Source organism: Pocillopora damicornis, chromosome 14 (genome assembly GCF_964200805.1).
Source record: "Pocillopora damicornis chromosome 14, jaPocDami1.2, whole genome shotgun sequence".
In the NCBI taxonomy this organism is placed as follows: domain Eukaryota; kingdom Metazoa; phylum Cnidaria; class Anthozoa; order Scleractinia; family Pocilloporidae; genus Pocillopora; species Pocillopora damicornis.
In genome coordinates, this window is record NC_142683.1 from 6,395,929 (window position 1) to 6,412,500 (window position 16,572).

General features: G+C 39.6%; 1 protein-coding gene and 1 long non-coding RNA gene across 2 annotated transcripts in view; one reads left to right on the forward strand and one right to left on the reverse strand.

Annotated features, from left to right (window-relative positions):
- Window positions 1-172: 172 nt before the first annotated feature.
- On the reverse strand, window positions 173-7,267 carry LOC113676100 (uncharacterized). Its single transcript, XM_027192719.2, has 4 exons — window positions 6,563-7,267; window positions 4,323-4,358; window positions 3,395-3,667; window positions 173-1,999 (listed from the first exon to the last, which is right to left on the reverse strand). Exons 1-4 carry the CDS (start codon window positions 7,047-7,049, stop codon window positions 720-722), a joined length of 2,076 nt encoding a protein of 691 aa, XP_027048520.2. The 5' UTR covers window positions 7,050-7,267; the 3' UTR covers window positions 173-719.
- Window positions 7,268-14,217: 6,950 nt separating this feature from the next.
- The window catches only part of LOC149034186 (uncharacterized), a 2,815-nt gene continuing 460 nt past the window's right edge, over window positions 14,218-16,572 (forward strand). The window contains exons 1-2 of the long non-coding RNA XR_016182745.1: window positions 14,218-14,512; window positions 14,640-16,572. The exon at window positions 14,640-16,572 is cut by the window's right edge and continues 460 nt beyond it. This is a non-coding gene — a long non-coding RNA (uncharacterized LOC149034186). The remainder of the gene's footprint in view (window positions 14,513-14,639) is intronic.

The window sequence follows — 16,572 nt, forward strand, 5'->3', positions numbered from 1 at the left end:
CGCTGAACTCATGTAACCAGCGATCGGCGAGGATCGTGGCAATTCGCGCATAATTAATCACTGCAAGCTCACGAGAGCACAAATACCACAAACGTACTCTGGTATTTCGTAAACTTTGCCCCGTTTACCAGGGATAGAATCCTAACGAACTAGACTCAATCAATAGACTCGATTAAGCTCAACCGTTTAATTATACTCTCGTATTCACTCAGTTACAACGGGTGTGTAAAGAGCTACTCTGCATAACTTGTAACGAACTCATTCTCATATACTACATTCTCTACATTGTGATTGGTTGTTGCTAAGCACTGATATAAAGGTTATTCAAAGTTGTGTCGATCATGCAAACCGATCAGTATTCCAAATCACGAAAGGCGGTGCTTCTAGCTCTTGATAAAAAATGACAGTCTCTGTAACTAAAAAACTGTCTCTCTTGATATAATGTTTACACTTGTTATCTGATATGTGCCACGCACGAAACACAAAGTCTCCGACAGGTATATATCATACGGTGTTTCAGCGCTTTCTGGGAAACTTTGAGTATCTATCACATAATCGGATAACTCGTCTTCAACGAGTTATATTTTACGAAATAGTTCTATCATGAACATGCCATTAAGATTAATTTTAACTGTCTCCACGAATGATATTTTATACAATCACTGAACACGTCTTTCACTTATCTACCATATTAAGAACCTCTTTTAACTGGCCTATCATCATGTACGCTGACTCAAGCAGTAACAGTATTTCCGTAAAAGAGGATATTTATCTTCGACACAGTGAGGTTGGTGTCCATAAGCGTCCAGGCGGCTGATACCTCCCGCGAGTGACGGAGTCCCTTTCTTCATTCTAACAGATGCTTCATAAAAACCTTCATTAGGTGACGTCACGAACTGCAGCTGATACATTGTATCCCGGGCTAAAGTGTTCATTGACTTTTTACCGTAATTTAACCCGCATGAATCACATTTTTCGTCGCGGTACGTCGAGTCAAAAAACTGCATATCCGCATTTGGCATGTCACGGAAAGAGCTTTTGATTTCTTTAAGAACCAATTTGTGGCACTGCGTTTTCAACTCTGGGTGCTGAAAGATCAAATCGTTCATATGGGTAACCACAAAATCGGCTAATTTTTTTATCATTGGTTCCTCTGTGGAAACTTCTTCCAAGTTCAGACACGGGCACCAGTGCTCCTCAACTCCAGCACTCGCGCACGTGCGTTTATCTTTGTCAATTTTAGTAAACAGACTTTGGCCGGTTATTATATCACTGGGGTAGTTGGGATACGACAGGATGTGACGTAGTGTTGCGTACACGTCAAACGGTGAGGTCAGCACTTTGGAATTATGGATCAAATTCTTGTAAAGATCTGGATACTTCTGAGTAAACCACTTTGGGACTGTAATGGACATATAAGGAAGTCTCTCCTCTAATTTCCCTTGGAGAGTCTTTCTTATCCCAGTATATCGAATACCATGGTCGCCAAATATAATCAAAAAAGTATTTTCCAGAAAAGACTCTCTCTCCAAGGTTTGTAATGTTCTTTTCAAATCATCATCGACATGACCTATTCTGTTCAGATCGTCATGAGACATAATTGCATTCACCATGAGAGAGAACTTGGGTTTCTGTTTGTATGCACGAAAGAAATCCACCAAATAGTCAAGAGACAAATTGTGAAATGCTCGCCCACCGATACACTGAACAACCCGTTGAGTAATGTTGTCCGCCTCCATCCATAGTGGCCTGGCAAAATGGTCTGTGGGTGGATCTTTAAATCCGTGTAGCCGGTAATTAAAGGTTGCATAAGCCGTCGAGTCCTCAGAAAACAGGGTAGCGTATCCTTTCTGCTTTAAATCTCGAAAAATCCACCTCCAATTATCAACTGTCTTGGCATTTGGTTCACTTCTTCTCGCTTCTGGTTGTTCCTTTTCAGCTATACCAGTAAGCATTGCACACAGTTGGGCTGTTGTACCATCTCCCACAATTGTTTCACCTAGTATGAGTAATAAATACACCTTAAGAGACTGGCCAATATTTATCGCCTTACAAGGGGAGGAAGGGGTCGGAGGACACGGTAAAATCTACCTGATCCCCTGATGAATTTTCCTCTCATGGTAGCTATGTGCTTATACAAATATTAAAAAATATGCAGGGATGGAAGAGATTAGAGGAGATGAGCGGCGAGGGAGTGAATGGTATTAAAAAAAAGACCCTCAATTTTTCTATAGTCCTCCCTTTATCCTCTGTTGACGACCCCCCCCCCCTCTGTTCGCACTGAAAATTATGTGACCCCCCCCCCCAATTCTCCGATCCCTCTTGACGAAAAATAAGACTGGTCCCTTTTTCGATGGTTTAACAAATGATACGCTCAGATAATCTTCGAGGTTTGCAGTATTTTTCCAAACCCCGCAAGGGCGAGGAAAAATACGAGCAAAACGTCGGCTAACGATAAAAACAACATCAGCGAAATTGTTGAAATAGTTTTAAATGACTGCCAAAAATCTGATACGCTTAAAGGTTCAAAGCACAAAAAATAGGATAAAACCGAAGTTAGAAACGTTCAGTGCGAACATTTCATTGCTCCGCTTTCCGTGCGTATTTTTGCCCCGTTCTACAGTATGTGCGCGTTCTGATACCTTTATATGGTAAAATGGCTTCAAAGTGGAACAAGAAATAGTGTTTTATATAGACCTGCACGGCTGCCGCAGCTCAAACTGCGGTATTTATACCATGAAGTGAATAGATATTTTATATGGTAAGCCGAATTTTAGATGCATTTTGATTGATTTTTTTAATTATGACCTACTGGAGGACAAATGCATAGATGACGTCACCGTTAACAACCTTTTGCTTTTTTATCATCTAAAACATACAGATTTGATGTTGCCGTTGGTCTGTGCAGTCATAGATCACAAAAGACGTCCAATGATGTTCTCGTTGAGAGTATCATTGACACGCGTGGCTGCACTTCGACGTGTGCCACGTTTTTGTTCTTACCACACGGCAACTTAGAATCTATCCGTGAAATGGTTCCTGTCTAAGCATGAGCTGCTAGTCCATGGGCTGCTCGTTCTCTTAATCTTTCTCGAGTTCTTGTGACGATAACAATATCAATAAATTAACCAGCGATGAGCCGATGGACAAACCTATGAGAGAGCGGATATCATCTTGTCCAAAATCAAATGCTAGAATTTTCACGGAAATGCACAACTACCAGTAGGTCTATAATCGGATCTCTGATAGTGAAGGTTCAGAACACCTTTAATTTTTCAAAGCAATTTAGATCACTTCACGTCGCCACGGCTTATGTCATTAGTACTTCTCATCGCGTCTTCCATACCAACAACTATACCAGACACTAGACACCGAAATTTTGAAATAAACAAACCTTGAAGAACGACTGAATTGAGATGTTTGGTCAAGTACTTCAAAGTATTGGGCATCTTTCTCTGGAAGTTAGCAGCAGATGTGGAATCATACATGATCAGTGAGATATCAAGTGGAATACCACCAGGTTTCGCCGGTCTCGATAACACTTCATCCTTTGGCACGACCTGCATGTGTACGTCACTTTCGATCGCACCCGAAGTTTTCACGACATCGACACGGAGGTATTCAGCTTTCACGGTTGCCTTTCCATAGAATGGGGATGAGGGGCGATCTGTGTCACGAAATGAGAAAAAGACGCACGAAGGATGTTATGTAAGTTTCTACCCTGCGCGTCAAGAATGTCAAGCAAACGAAAAAGTATCCCGGACGCAGTAGTCTCCTTTGCAGTCTGTGTTTGATCTCGTGGGGCGTGGTAGTAAGGCCGGGGGTAAAGCGCGTTTCGTAACGAGATCCAGCAATGGCTACGAGGGAGACTATGATTGCAGACGCTCGATTTTAATCAGGCGCGCCCAAGTTAGACCAATAAGCGTGCGACAGAAGTCAAACACGCAAGTGGAAGCTCTGTCATGTACATGTTGCACGTATATTGTGTGCAGGCCAACGAAAGCGATTATGAATGAAGATTATAAAAAGTCATTTACAATACAAAGGGAACTGGTTTTTGCTGCCGAGAGAAGTTTCCAAACTAATTATATGGGGGAGTGCATGTGACGGAAATTTGTTAATGACTTTCACACCGCTTTTTGTAACACATAAGGCACATCTCAATCTACTTTAAGGCAACTACGAGTGCTACTGTGAAGAGCTTTTGGCAGTGCCACATACGTTATTTTTTTTAGGGTAATGCTGTGGAACAGTTTATCCTATTTTTTCTTATGTAATGTTCTATACTGCGCCAGAGTCCAGTTACTATTACGAGTACTTACATCCTTTGATCCAGTTCCACAATTTTCTAAAGATACCTGTTAAAAAACCACAAACCACGTTAATAGTCAGAAATAGGCTTCTCCTTGATTCCTTCGCGGTCGACTTATCCAAAATTTACCCTGATTTTTTTTATACATATACTTTTCTGATACTCGTGTCCTCAGGCCCTATCACAGACAACACTTGCACCTCCACCGCTGGTTAATAAACTCCACAATCAGAGCGGCGGACCAAAAAGGGAGGGAGGTTGACCCAAAACTGCATAGTTCTTCTGCTGCTATTTGCCGGTTCAATTAAACGAAAACAAGCTAGGGAGAAGTCCGGGAAATGATCGGACATTGGCGGATGGCGTGACAGCTTTAGCTCAGCTCCACGTTTTGTACTCTGCTGCTGATAGAGCACGCTCTTTTAACCAATAATGTTTTTAGTATGATATAAATTATTCTAAAAACAAAGCAATAGTCATGAACTGAATTTCTCTTTCTCGCCAGTATTTCATTTAACAAAAGAGATGTATGCAAAGGTCTCTATTTTTATTTTATGTGTAAAGAATAATGCAAATCCAAATGCAAAATTCAAACCCGTTCTGAAAGTAACCAGAAAACGTTAGGAAAAGACTTTTAGGCTGTGCGATGGATTTATCCAGTCGATAAATTCCAATTCTGTCACAATATAGAAATGAAACCAAACTAAAGCCCAGGCGGACAAAATGGGCCGCTTATTCAAACAAAGTTTGTTTAACAAAACCGCATTCTAAACAATTAATCTCAACCCAAACTCTGTCTAGCGCGAATTAAGCTGCATCTTAAGTGGCGATCTATGTCAGAGCGGTCCAGGGCAATTTGTATCGGAAAAAGTTTTGCCTCAAACTTTGCCCATTAAGCTATCTTTGTTAGTTAATAAATAAAACCACATTGGTTTTATGGAAATACGTTAAAAAAACTTTTTTAACAGAATCATTTGCCAGATTTGCCGTTTAAAATGTGTAGAGTATCAATCAGTGTGTTTTAAAAGCTATACCCTATTATCTTTTCTTTTGCAAATGGTTAAAATGAAAGATTTATGAAGCTAATAATAAAGAACGGTCGGAGTTTGCCTAACATACTAATTTGCATAATTGTGCTGTGACGTTAGCAAAATCACCAAAAGTTTAAAGTCATTACGGCGAAGGAAGTCAATCAGTGCAAGACGTTTTTACATTTTTACTGTGCTTTCGAACATCTTATTAGAGCATGGTCTCTGCTTACTTAGCAGCTGGTAATGGAGCCTGATTAAATTAGGGAAATTCGCACAAAAGTCCTCGATAGGATTGCAATTTTGCGGTCGCAAAAAGCTATAGCTCTGAAGAGTTTCATCAGAAATCCCTAATCTAACATTTCCATTTGCGAACTATGACCTGACAGTTTGGAGATACTATTGGAATGTTGAATCAATCCGTCATGTGTAGCCTGTGACTTGGTCACCAACTTCGAGGTGACGTTGATAAAGAAACTCTGGCAATGATCCGTGCTTAGCCAAACCAATTGAAATATCGTTCAATAGGGATCCCTAGGTAGCCTATATAGATGGCTTGAATGACGATCAATCTTTCTTCGAAGCAAGTATTAGGATAACAAGGCGTAAAGCAAGCTTATTGGTGAGATCTTTCTGAGACGACAAGAACGAAAAACATAAGACTTGATTGATATGTTAATGAACGCCTTGTCCTCGGGCACGTGCAGAATGTCACGCTATCGTCACACAAGTTACTGCAGAAGAAAGCATGCAAAGCGCTCAGTACGTGGATACCAGAGCTCATTCGTAGCTAGTTAAGCACGAGTATGCACTCCATAGAGTGTCTTGTTTTGTACAATAAACGGCCTAGTTAGGTCACTAGAAGACCGGGGTCGATAACGCGACATGACATAAAGGGGCGCCTGACAACTAGGGGAACTTGATTTACTCACTTAACGAAAACTTGACAATCAACACACATATATATATATATCAATATTCGCCACTGTTCGAGACTATTCGCTAGTATTCGCTACTATTCGCTAGTATTCGTCATTATTCACGACTATTCGTAGTATTCGGTGATTATTCGGGTTTTATCACCAGCCTGTGCTTTATGATACGTTGCGTGCGAAATTCAAGACGGCATACGCGAATCACCTGAGATGACATATCGATTTTCATCCGCTGGTAAAATAAAATTTTACTTCATTAAAAGTTGTTATCAAAATAAATCATATCTTACCTGGTTTGGAGGGTTTCCGATTAAGTATTTTGGCTTGGTTAACAACGTGCTTTGGTTCGGAAAGTACAGTATGAAAATCATCTCCAGGAGCTCTTTCAATTATTCTGTATTGTACGGAAGATATATCTTCTCCTTTCACTTCCAGCATATTGTGAGCGTAGGTTGAATACGTTTTTCCTTCACATCGTAGCTTTCCAAGATCTGTCACAAACTGCATGATGCTTGGGTGAAACGGATCCAAACTCGGCAGTCTACAAGCTGACGAGAGATTTCCAACATTTTTCACATACTTAACTCGCTGATTTCTTTTAAAATCCACATAATGCTGCTTAAACGACGATTCCGCTACAACGGTGGCACTCAGCTTATAATAGAGGAGCAGTAGTAGTCCACCCGACACAGTGAAAAGCATAAGATTAATTTGGTTTCGTCGAAAGCCTCGCTGAATTTTCGTTGGACAACGTAAACATAAAAAAACCCTCATCATCTTCGATGAGATACAGTGTAAGAGCTATGAATGAGCCGTAATGAATCACGTCTTATTCAGTATTTTTGGTTTGTTTGTTTGTTTTACCTAATATATATGTCCCACACTGTACGTGTCTACGCTCGAAACCAATACAACGCTTTAGTTCGGTTTCGAAATCACATAGTTAAACACCTAGCGGTGTGCGCACTCCGATTGCGTTGCATTGTGGTAGCTTCAATCAATCAATCAATCAAATTTTATTTAAAGAGGGTGACACCCGGAAACATTGTTATAATTATAAACTAGACCGTGTGAGCAGGGTAACTGGGATACCTGGATGGTACTGGATCCTTGGAATGGAGTGATACTACGGGTGTCGGACTAGTATACTGAAATAGTGAGCTTAAGTCTGGCCAAGGGCATACACTTATTTCAAAACAAAGGCATGCTTGCATGCAAGAGTTAGTCTGGGAGCAAATGTCATAAAATAAGGTCCCGTGTGAAGTTCGTGCTGAAAGCAAGCACCTAGTGTAAAAGTGTTTATTAGGTCCTACTAAACATGAAAAGTTTTGGTGCCAGCTTTGCCACTTGCTCAGACGGTGGGGGGGTTAAATTCTGACCCATGAAATTCAGCGTGAAAACGAGGCTAAAACACATACTTCCTCGTAACTTTGTTAATAACGAACGAAAATACACCAAACTTGCTCACATGATTGAGCATGATACTCCCTGTTGATTTATGCTAATTTACATAGGCCACGTGACCTTACGCATGAAAGCGAGGCTGAAACATAATTTACTATAAATTTGTCAAAAAAAATCCTTATCATGCCAAACTTGCTCACCTTAGTCAGTTAGTCAGTGACCCCATACATGGGAATGAGGTTGGATTGCAAAACACGCCAAAGGTGAACACATCATCCAGGACAATAACGTTGACTCATTGTAATGCATATTAATAGCATTTGAATGAAAAATATAAAAGCTAAAAAGGTGTAATGATAATGTATTTTGTGTGGCTTATATAACTTTATTATGAGCGATTTCTACAATCCTATTTCGCACAAATTCCTGTGGATTCTTAACCCAGGGGGCCTGGGTGATTGTGAGCCTAAACTATTGGTCAGCGGTAATTATTTGAGTGTCCGCCATGTTGTACTTACAGTCATCACAGTGCTTGTAGTATGACGGATTTTGGCCGGTCTAAAGCCCCTTTAGATTTTAAGCTATGTGTAATCTGCCAAGAAAAAAGTACAGCCAATCTTGCTGAAAATCCAACTTCCCATCAAAAGCTTTTAGAAGCCATCGAAGAACGTTCAAAGTACGAGGACATCAACTCTAAAACATTGTGGCTTGTGCTTAAAGATCTACCACTTGAAGAGCTTAAAGAAAAAGCAACATGACATAGGTCGTGCTACCAAGAAACCACCCACTCAGGAAAGATCAAGAGGGTAAAAGAGAGGTTTCAGAGAGAGGTTAGAGGGCCAAATGAAGCTCGAAGAAAGACAAGTGAATCGCTTCAGGTAATTGCTAGGTGTAATGGCTTATAAGTTTAACTTTTTATTTTATTGTGTTTTTCATCTTGGAATCGCTGAAAAGGTAATGACATCCTTGACATCTCAAAACATTTCATTTCATTTCACTAACCATGGTCTTCTTACAAGGTCGAAAATCGTCCCCTATGACAGCAATCTGTGCTTCTTTTGTGAAGAGAAAGCGAAGTACCAGAACCCTCTGCATTTGGTGTCAACATCATCTGCTAGTAGCTCTCTTGATAATGCAATAAAGCAATCAAAGGATTCTAAACTGCTCGTGAAGCTCTCGACGGCTCTAGACAGCACTGACGCTCATTCCATATTACGGCACAAGAAGTGGAGTGGAACAGCTGGTTTGTCGGATGTACCAACCAAAGACAGACATCAGACGCGTGACGCGTTCATAAATTAATCGTTGGCTTTTTTCTCGAGGCGTGAGCTTGGGCCGCCTGTGACAAGACAATTGCGAAAACAATACTTAACATAATAACATTAAACAAAAAACACAGGATTTTGGATCATGTGTTAATTAAAAAAGAATATCCATACAACTGCAATGAAAACAAACATAAGATTCACCTTTCTGATCGTGAAATTAATACCATTCGCACTGTTATCGTAGCTACGTTCCCTGGCATCAGGTGAATCCAACATGTCGTCTTTCGTCACAAGCAGTTTGCATCCATTAGAGTTTTGTTCTTCAGTCTCACGGTAGTAGTGTTGTTCAATAGATTGCATAGAATATATGCAGTTTGGTTTCAGATTTCAGATTTTGCTTTTTACAACAATTGTACGTTTTTCAACTAAGACATTGGCATTCTTGGCATACAAGGCATACAAGGCATACAAGGCATACAAGGCATACAAGGCATACAAGGCATTCATGGCTTTCAAGCGTTCGCTACTCAATCCACTCCAAAATTACCGCTCAATAACATCTTTTAGTGTGGAATTGCCGCGAACAATACGACTTGTGTATGCGTCTGCAAGTATTTTGAGCGTTTGCGCCATAATGCTCCAGGTGATCGCAATCCAAACACGTTGAAATACAAAACGATTGAAAAAAGAGTTTTATAGGCCAAAATCTCGTGGTTCGTCATGTGACCCAGCCCTGTCTGTGTATGACAACGTCAATCATCATCAAGCTAACACGCGTGATCAGCATGTGAACACCTCATTGGATCACAGTTAGTTGTCATGGTGTTGAGGCCCAATGACCACTGAGTACTATTGCGCAATTTTTCCATTTTGTGGCGGAGGAAAAAAAAAAAGACGACAAAAAAACAAAGGCATTTTATGACTGGGCTACCACAGGTATCCCAGTAAAAAGCCTATTATAATTTAAAAAAAACCTATTCAAAGATTTTAACTAAGACCTAATTAAAAATCACAAGGTACAACAGATCAAGATCCAAAAGTTAAAGGTAATCATTGAATGAAGGACATATATAGATGAACTAGACCCTGTGAGCAGGGTAACTGGGATACCTGGATGGTACTGGATCCTTGGAATCAAGTGTAGTGATACTACGGGTGTCGGATTAGTATACTGAAATAGTGAGCTCAAGTCTGGCTAAGGGCATACACCTATTTCAAAACATAGGCATGCTATGCATGCAAGAGTTATTTTTTGTAGGGTGGGTGGATTAATAATAATAATATAATATAATATACAGTATTTATAGAGCGCTAATTCCCAATGGTCCAAAAGCGCTTTACATAATAAAAATAACAAAATCCTAAACCTACAAAACTACATTGTCATTCTATAAAAATTCCCAATGGTCCAAAAGCGCTTTACATAATAAAAAATAAGAGCAAAATCCTAAACCTACAAAACTACAAAACTACATTGTCATCCTATAAAAACATCATCATTCTATACAACATCATAACCAATTTTAAAAAGCCATGTCTTGAGCTTAGATTTAAAAGAAGAAAGGGAATTACAAGATCTAAGTTCGAATGGAAGTGCATTCCAAACAGAAGGTGCGGCAAAAAATTACTTGTGGTCTACGTTCTTACAGAAGGAAAGAAGAGTATTAACGTGGAAAAGAACGAAAATGTCGAATTACCTCACACACAGGTATTTTGTGGTAGATTATGTGTGTTGTGCGAATAAATGTAACCAAAAATAAACTGTATTGGTGCCACAGATACCTGTTAGTACAAAATGCAGTCAGCAGACCGGATACAAAATATAGACTGGAGACTGTAGAGTGGGTACAAAATGCAGACTGAGAATCTGAAGAGTTTTTACGTCTGGTAAATAATAACATGTCATCTTACAGCTTACCGAGCGTCACGCAATCGCTTTTTCTCGATCAGCCTTCACGATTATTTGCACTATTGTGGAAAATTCCTGGCCCATTTCTTGATGAAAATCGATCATAATATAATTTCAAGCCTTCAATATACTCTTCTTGCTTTGTGCGCGAGTTGGTTTGTGTGATGTCTGTACAGATTTTACCAACGTAACAAAAGTAGGTGATGTGAACAACAGTGATGGTAAAGCAAGCTTAAAACGGCAGAAATCACCAGAAACTACAACGGATACACAATTCGCGACTCAATCCAGCCCAAAATTACCGCTCAATAACATCTTTTAGTGTGGATTGGCCGCGAACAATACGACTTGTGTATGCGTCTGTAAGTATTTGGAGCGTTTGCGCTATAGTGCTTCAGGTGATCGTAATCAGAACACGTTGAAATACAAAACGACCGACAAAAGAGTTTTCTAAGAAAAAATCTCGTGTTCGTCATGTGACCCGGACCTGTTCGTGCATGACAACGTCAATCATCATCAAGATAACACGTGATCAGCATGTGAACACCTTCACCCTCATTGGATCACAGTTAGTTGTCATGGTGTTGAGGGCCCAATGACCACTGGGTACTATTGCGCAATTTTTCCATTTTGTGGCGGAGGAAAAAAAAAAAAAAAAAAAAAAAAAAGACGACAAAAAAACAAAGGCATTTTATGACTGGGCTACCACAGGTATCCCAGTAATTAGGGCAATGAAAGGAGTCACTTTACCAACGAATAACTCTACAATACACACGGCGACACGCGCGCCGGCCGCATAAGCCGAAAAGCAAAAGGCAGTTGATCGTTAAAAGGTGTTGATAGGCTTGTGCGACTCCTGCCATTCGCTTTCCCTTTTAAATCTTCTGACCTGAAAGTTTAGCTGTTATTAGGATATCTTTTAATGACTTTTGTTTGCGATGTGATAATAAAGGTTAGGTTAAAGGTGTCATTTCTCCATCTGGATTGGATTCGTTGGTTGGCGTTACTCACAGACATATCTTGGAAAGGATTATGTGGGATGAACAAAGCTTAAGATTAAGCAGATGAACAAAAACCGAGCTAGATTAACCTAAATCAACCCAAATTCATACGATGCAAAAGAACAACCACTTGAAATGAATAAATTTATACTCATTCAAAACTAGTCCACATCTTTTTAAAGGTTGAGAGCGCGTATGTTCATTTCCATGCAAATCCTTATATCAGTTCACCCATTGCGCAACGTGAACATATTTGCATATTCACAGAGGCTCACTGGGTTAGCTAGCTATTGGCTTCACATGGTTGGACATCAAGGTAGATTAAAAAAAAAATTTCTCTTTTAACATTATCTTCTTTACACCCGAAATAAAATTTCGAACGGCGTTAAAGTATTTTTAACTTTTATTTTATGTCATTATTATTAAATTTTAATAACTTTATTATTAAATTTTAATAATATCTTCTTTATACCCGAAATGAAATTTCGAACGGTGTTGAAGTATTTTTAACTTTTATTTTATTTCATTATTATTAAATTCAGTCTCCACTACACAACAAATAACACAGTAGTAAGCGTGCCGAGAACCAACCCGAAGCATATATAGCCCGAGGCATGCATACATACATTCTCAACTGATATACCATATACAATCCTGATATACAGTCAATTCCTTACACATTCAAAAATAGGTATACATTACTAACATGCAAACTTCAACAAGTCGGGATTAACAGAGATGGGCAACCGCTTACAAGGACATTACTACGGTTATACGGAGGCCAGAAAAAACCTGCCAGAAAAAACCCCTTTGGGGGAAAAAAGCATGACAAGAAATCTGGGTAAGAACCATGGCCCAAACTCAGCGCAGTTGGCAGCCCGTCCTACGAGGCTTTACAGTTAAAGAAAATAACTTTTCAAACTAAAATAAATTTGTCATCAGCCAGAGGTGGACGGTTGCATGGTTCTGAGGCCTAGATGAAAACCACGTGCTATACTCCCCGTTATATACGACCGCATCATTACCCATGATGCTCGGGCCTAAGGCCCAGGCCTTGTCGCATCTCGTGCCGACAAAATATTTATTTCTGCCTTATTCGCAAACTCAATCGTCAGAAATACCCTTTTTTTTTTTACAAAAAGCTTAAGGTTCCGTAGGTTCTGCTGGTTACGGAGGTTCCGCGGTCTGCTGATCCATAGTTTATAAAAAAAAAACCCTAGTATTCCGTATCAGTCTTATAGCAATCCTTGTGTTTGCGCAAGGTTGTTTCGATGTATAAATACACGATTTTGGTGAGAGATCATCGCTTATTTGCCGTCATTTATCACAAATGGATTTATGTAATGTTGATACGGGGGAAGCGTGCGTTTTTTTGTGATTAACTATGAGATAATATCTAATCAAATCTACCGATAAACCTGTCACCTTGCCGTAAGGTTTATTGCGCAATGATCTCGAAATATCATAAAATTAACTTTAAATCTCTTAGAAATAACTCTGTGCAGTCTAAATGGCTATATTTATGCATGTACAGCCTGTTTTCGTACCTGTTAAGGTTTTTGATAAACCAATTACGACGGCTAAAAATATTCGTCTTCAAAGGAGAGAAGCAGTTGCAAGCAGAAATGGAAATTGTTTTTCCCGGGCTACTGCTTTTTGGAGGAATGAAATTGGCGATAGGAAACGGGAAGATCAGTAGGTCGAGGTCCAGTTTGTTTTGGAGCTACCACTCCTCGCTATTTTCTACCATAAAACACAGCAACGGTTTATTTAACACTAAACTTTTCTACAGTGATATCTTCGCCTGATTAACTGACTAATCACGCTTGTTGACTGTAACTGCACATTCCCTTCCAGTGTTATGCTCAGTAGCCAACGCATCCCACAGAATCGCCTTTAGGCGTCTTATTGGTGTATTTTTGTCCGTCAGTTTAGTCTTACACTTAAATAAACCCCCGTAAAAGATTGGTTCTAAAAATGGTTTTCTTCAAGAGAAGCTTAAACTATATTTCAACGCGGCTATAAGAAACCTCTGATCACACAACTCCTTGAAAGTGTAATGTACATGGTTTTTCCCAGTTGAAATGACCCTTGTCTTCATACCTATACAGACACGAATTTAGAGAGCATTAATTCGTTTCTTGAACAAGGAGAAACGATCGATTTTCGGGGTAAACAAAGGAACACTGAGTACCTGTCGGTAAGATTCATTCCCCCACCAAAGTTTTTTCGAGTAGCAAACACACTTAAGGAAAACTCCCTCGCTCAACGCCCTCAGTAAAAATGGCTCTCAAGCTGCAAGGTCATCAAAAAAGGTAATTAGAAAGCAAAATTATCCGGAATTTATAAGCTGTATGTTTCTATTTTTTTCCGTATGTCTTAGCGAGTGCTCATGACTCTCTTCACGGCGCACGATTATAATATGCTCCCTGGCTCTTTGCCCGAAATAACAAAGCCCTTTGTTTCCTTTTGTTTTCTACCGTTCTTTGATTGGTCAAAATGACATCATCGCTTTAAGTACAAAAATAAACCTGAGTTTTCACTGTTGCTATTCAGGAAAAATGTGTCTTTTCGTGACAGAAGTCGTGTTCAAGACTGGTCGTGGACTGCCATAGAAATCTCGCAGCTGCATCACATGGGAGTGGATTTAAATTCGAGGTAGGCTTTTTTCTATTCAAGTTGTAAAATAATTCGCTCAATGTGAGGTTTCATTCAAATCGCCCGATCAGCACATTGTGTTGGCTTCTTGCATAATATACCTATTTCTGTAAACAATTTATTACAGAAAAGCAAGGATTTCGCCCCATATACGAAAATCTTAATTTGTCTTCTGAAAACAAGGAAACTGCAACAGCGTTGACTTCAAACGTGAACGGAAAATATTGTGGAAGGTGTTTGAGTGAATGCTACAAAACGGCTCAATGACTTCTACCGAAGGAACTCCTAGTGAACTTGGCTCCCGATCAAGTTCAAATTCCCACCGGCCAATTCACCACACACAGTCTGTACCCACATTTATCGAAGAAAGGAGAATTCACCATTTGCAAGCTGAAGAACTCGATGGGAGACGCTCCCGCTCACATTCGGAGCCACTGACTCGAGAAGCCGTAAAAATCGCTCAAGAACTACGGAGGGCGAGCGATCTGTTTATCACGAATTACGAGTTATCTCCCTCGCCGACAACGAAACGGGAATTTTCTCACTACAGAAAAAGCTCGTCCAGACGTATTACTGTAGGGGGATCCGGAGGAGACGCATTGAGACAGGAATTAAGTCAAATGCTCCAATCTAATGGGGATGCCAAAAGATTCGAGTTTATGGATCCCAATCCTTTACCCTTGGAGGGCACTCCTGTTTAACATCACCCTACTCTGTAGGATGCTGAGGCGAAACAAGCATGGTTTTCAGAGGGGTGCCTGAGAAGTTGAAACTATGATCTTCTTCTTTTGGATAATATTTTCAAAGCAGCATAAGGCTGAATAGGGGAGATGCAAGGTTTTGAATCATTTTTGGCTGAATTTGATACAATTCGCTTTGCCTGGTGTTACCGTACTTGATACGGCAATTTTTGTGTTTCAAAAACTGGCAAGATAGAATTAGAGATATCCGTTTGCAACACCGCAGAATGAAAGCAATAGGCTCTTCACTCAATTCCTTAGTATAGAGGTCTCGCATATTTTTATATGTAATTAAAGTTTTGAATATAAGACTTATTTATTTTATCAATTTCCATGTCAGATGTTGCCTCCCCCCCCTCCCACAACTATCAACTTAGAGGGTGTAATGAAGACTGGGTTAGAACGTTTTTTTTTTCTTTCAGGTAGGGAAGGTTGGGGACAAAGTTCAGCTACCTATTGATTGAAACCATAAAATTCATGTTGAGTTTTTTCGTGGTTGGCTCTATTACAGATTGTTCCCAGTTTATTGTTGAATCTCTCCTACAACCTGTTGTTTTTATTCTGGGTCATTGCCTACCATGCAGAAGGCAGGCATGTATAGGAGAGGGAGGGAGGGCTAAGTAAAATTTGTGGGTGGGTGGCAGACACTGCAAGTTGTCATCTTAATCCTTTACACCCTAACATCTGTATGCATATTCTCCATACTGTTCTCTATACATTTTTTAAGTCGCTTGCAAGGAGAACTTGTTTAACAATCAAGAGCTTCTTAAGTTGGTGATCATTTCCTTTATTCTTGTGACTCAGGGGTGATATTGTTAAAAGAAATTAGGTGCGAGTCACTCTCAGGAGTTTAAGGGTTAATGAAGCCACCTTGGATTAGAGGATGCCTGTGGGGGACAGAAGCTTGAAAATCTTCATGTTGGGTTTCAGATGAAACCAAGGATGCTTTGCTTCACAGATAAACTTGACTTAGAGTCATGTAAAAAACATCAACCAATTTAAATTTAAATAACTTTGTAATAGAAAATATTATGTTTTGGCAAATTGTAGAGGTTTAATGTGGAAGTTTATATAATAGGCAGTGAATTGTGTTAACATACATGTAGAGCAGAAACTGGGAGACTAAGAGTAAAAGAAACATGAATGATTCATGAAGAAATATTTCAATGTGGGGAAACATTTCCATATAAAGAGTGTCTTTCCTATTGGAATGTTTTTGGTTATAATTACAGTATTATGACTATTAACTCCAAAGAGTGATGAGAATCTAATTTCTCTCTAAAGTATCACCCTTGAATCAAGCAGTAAGGTCATGTGAAT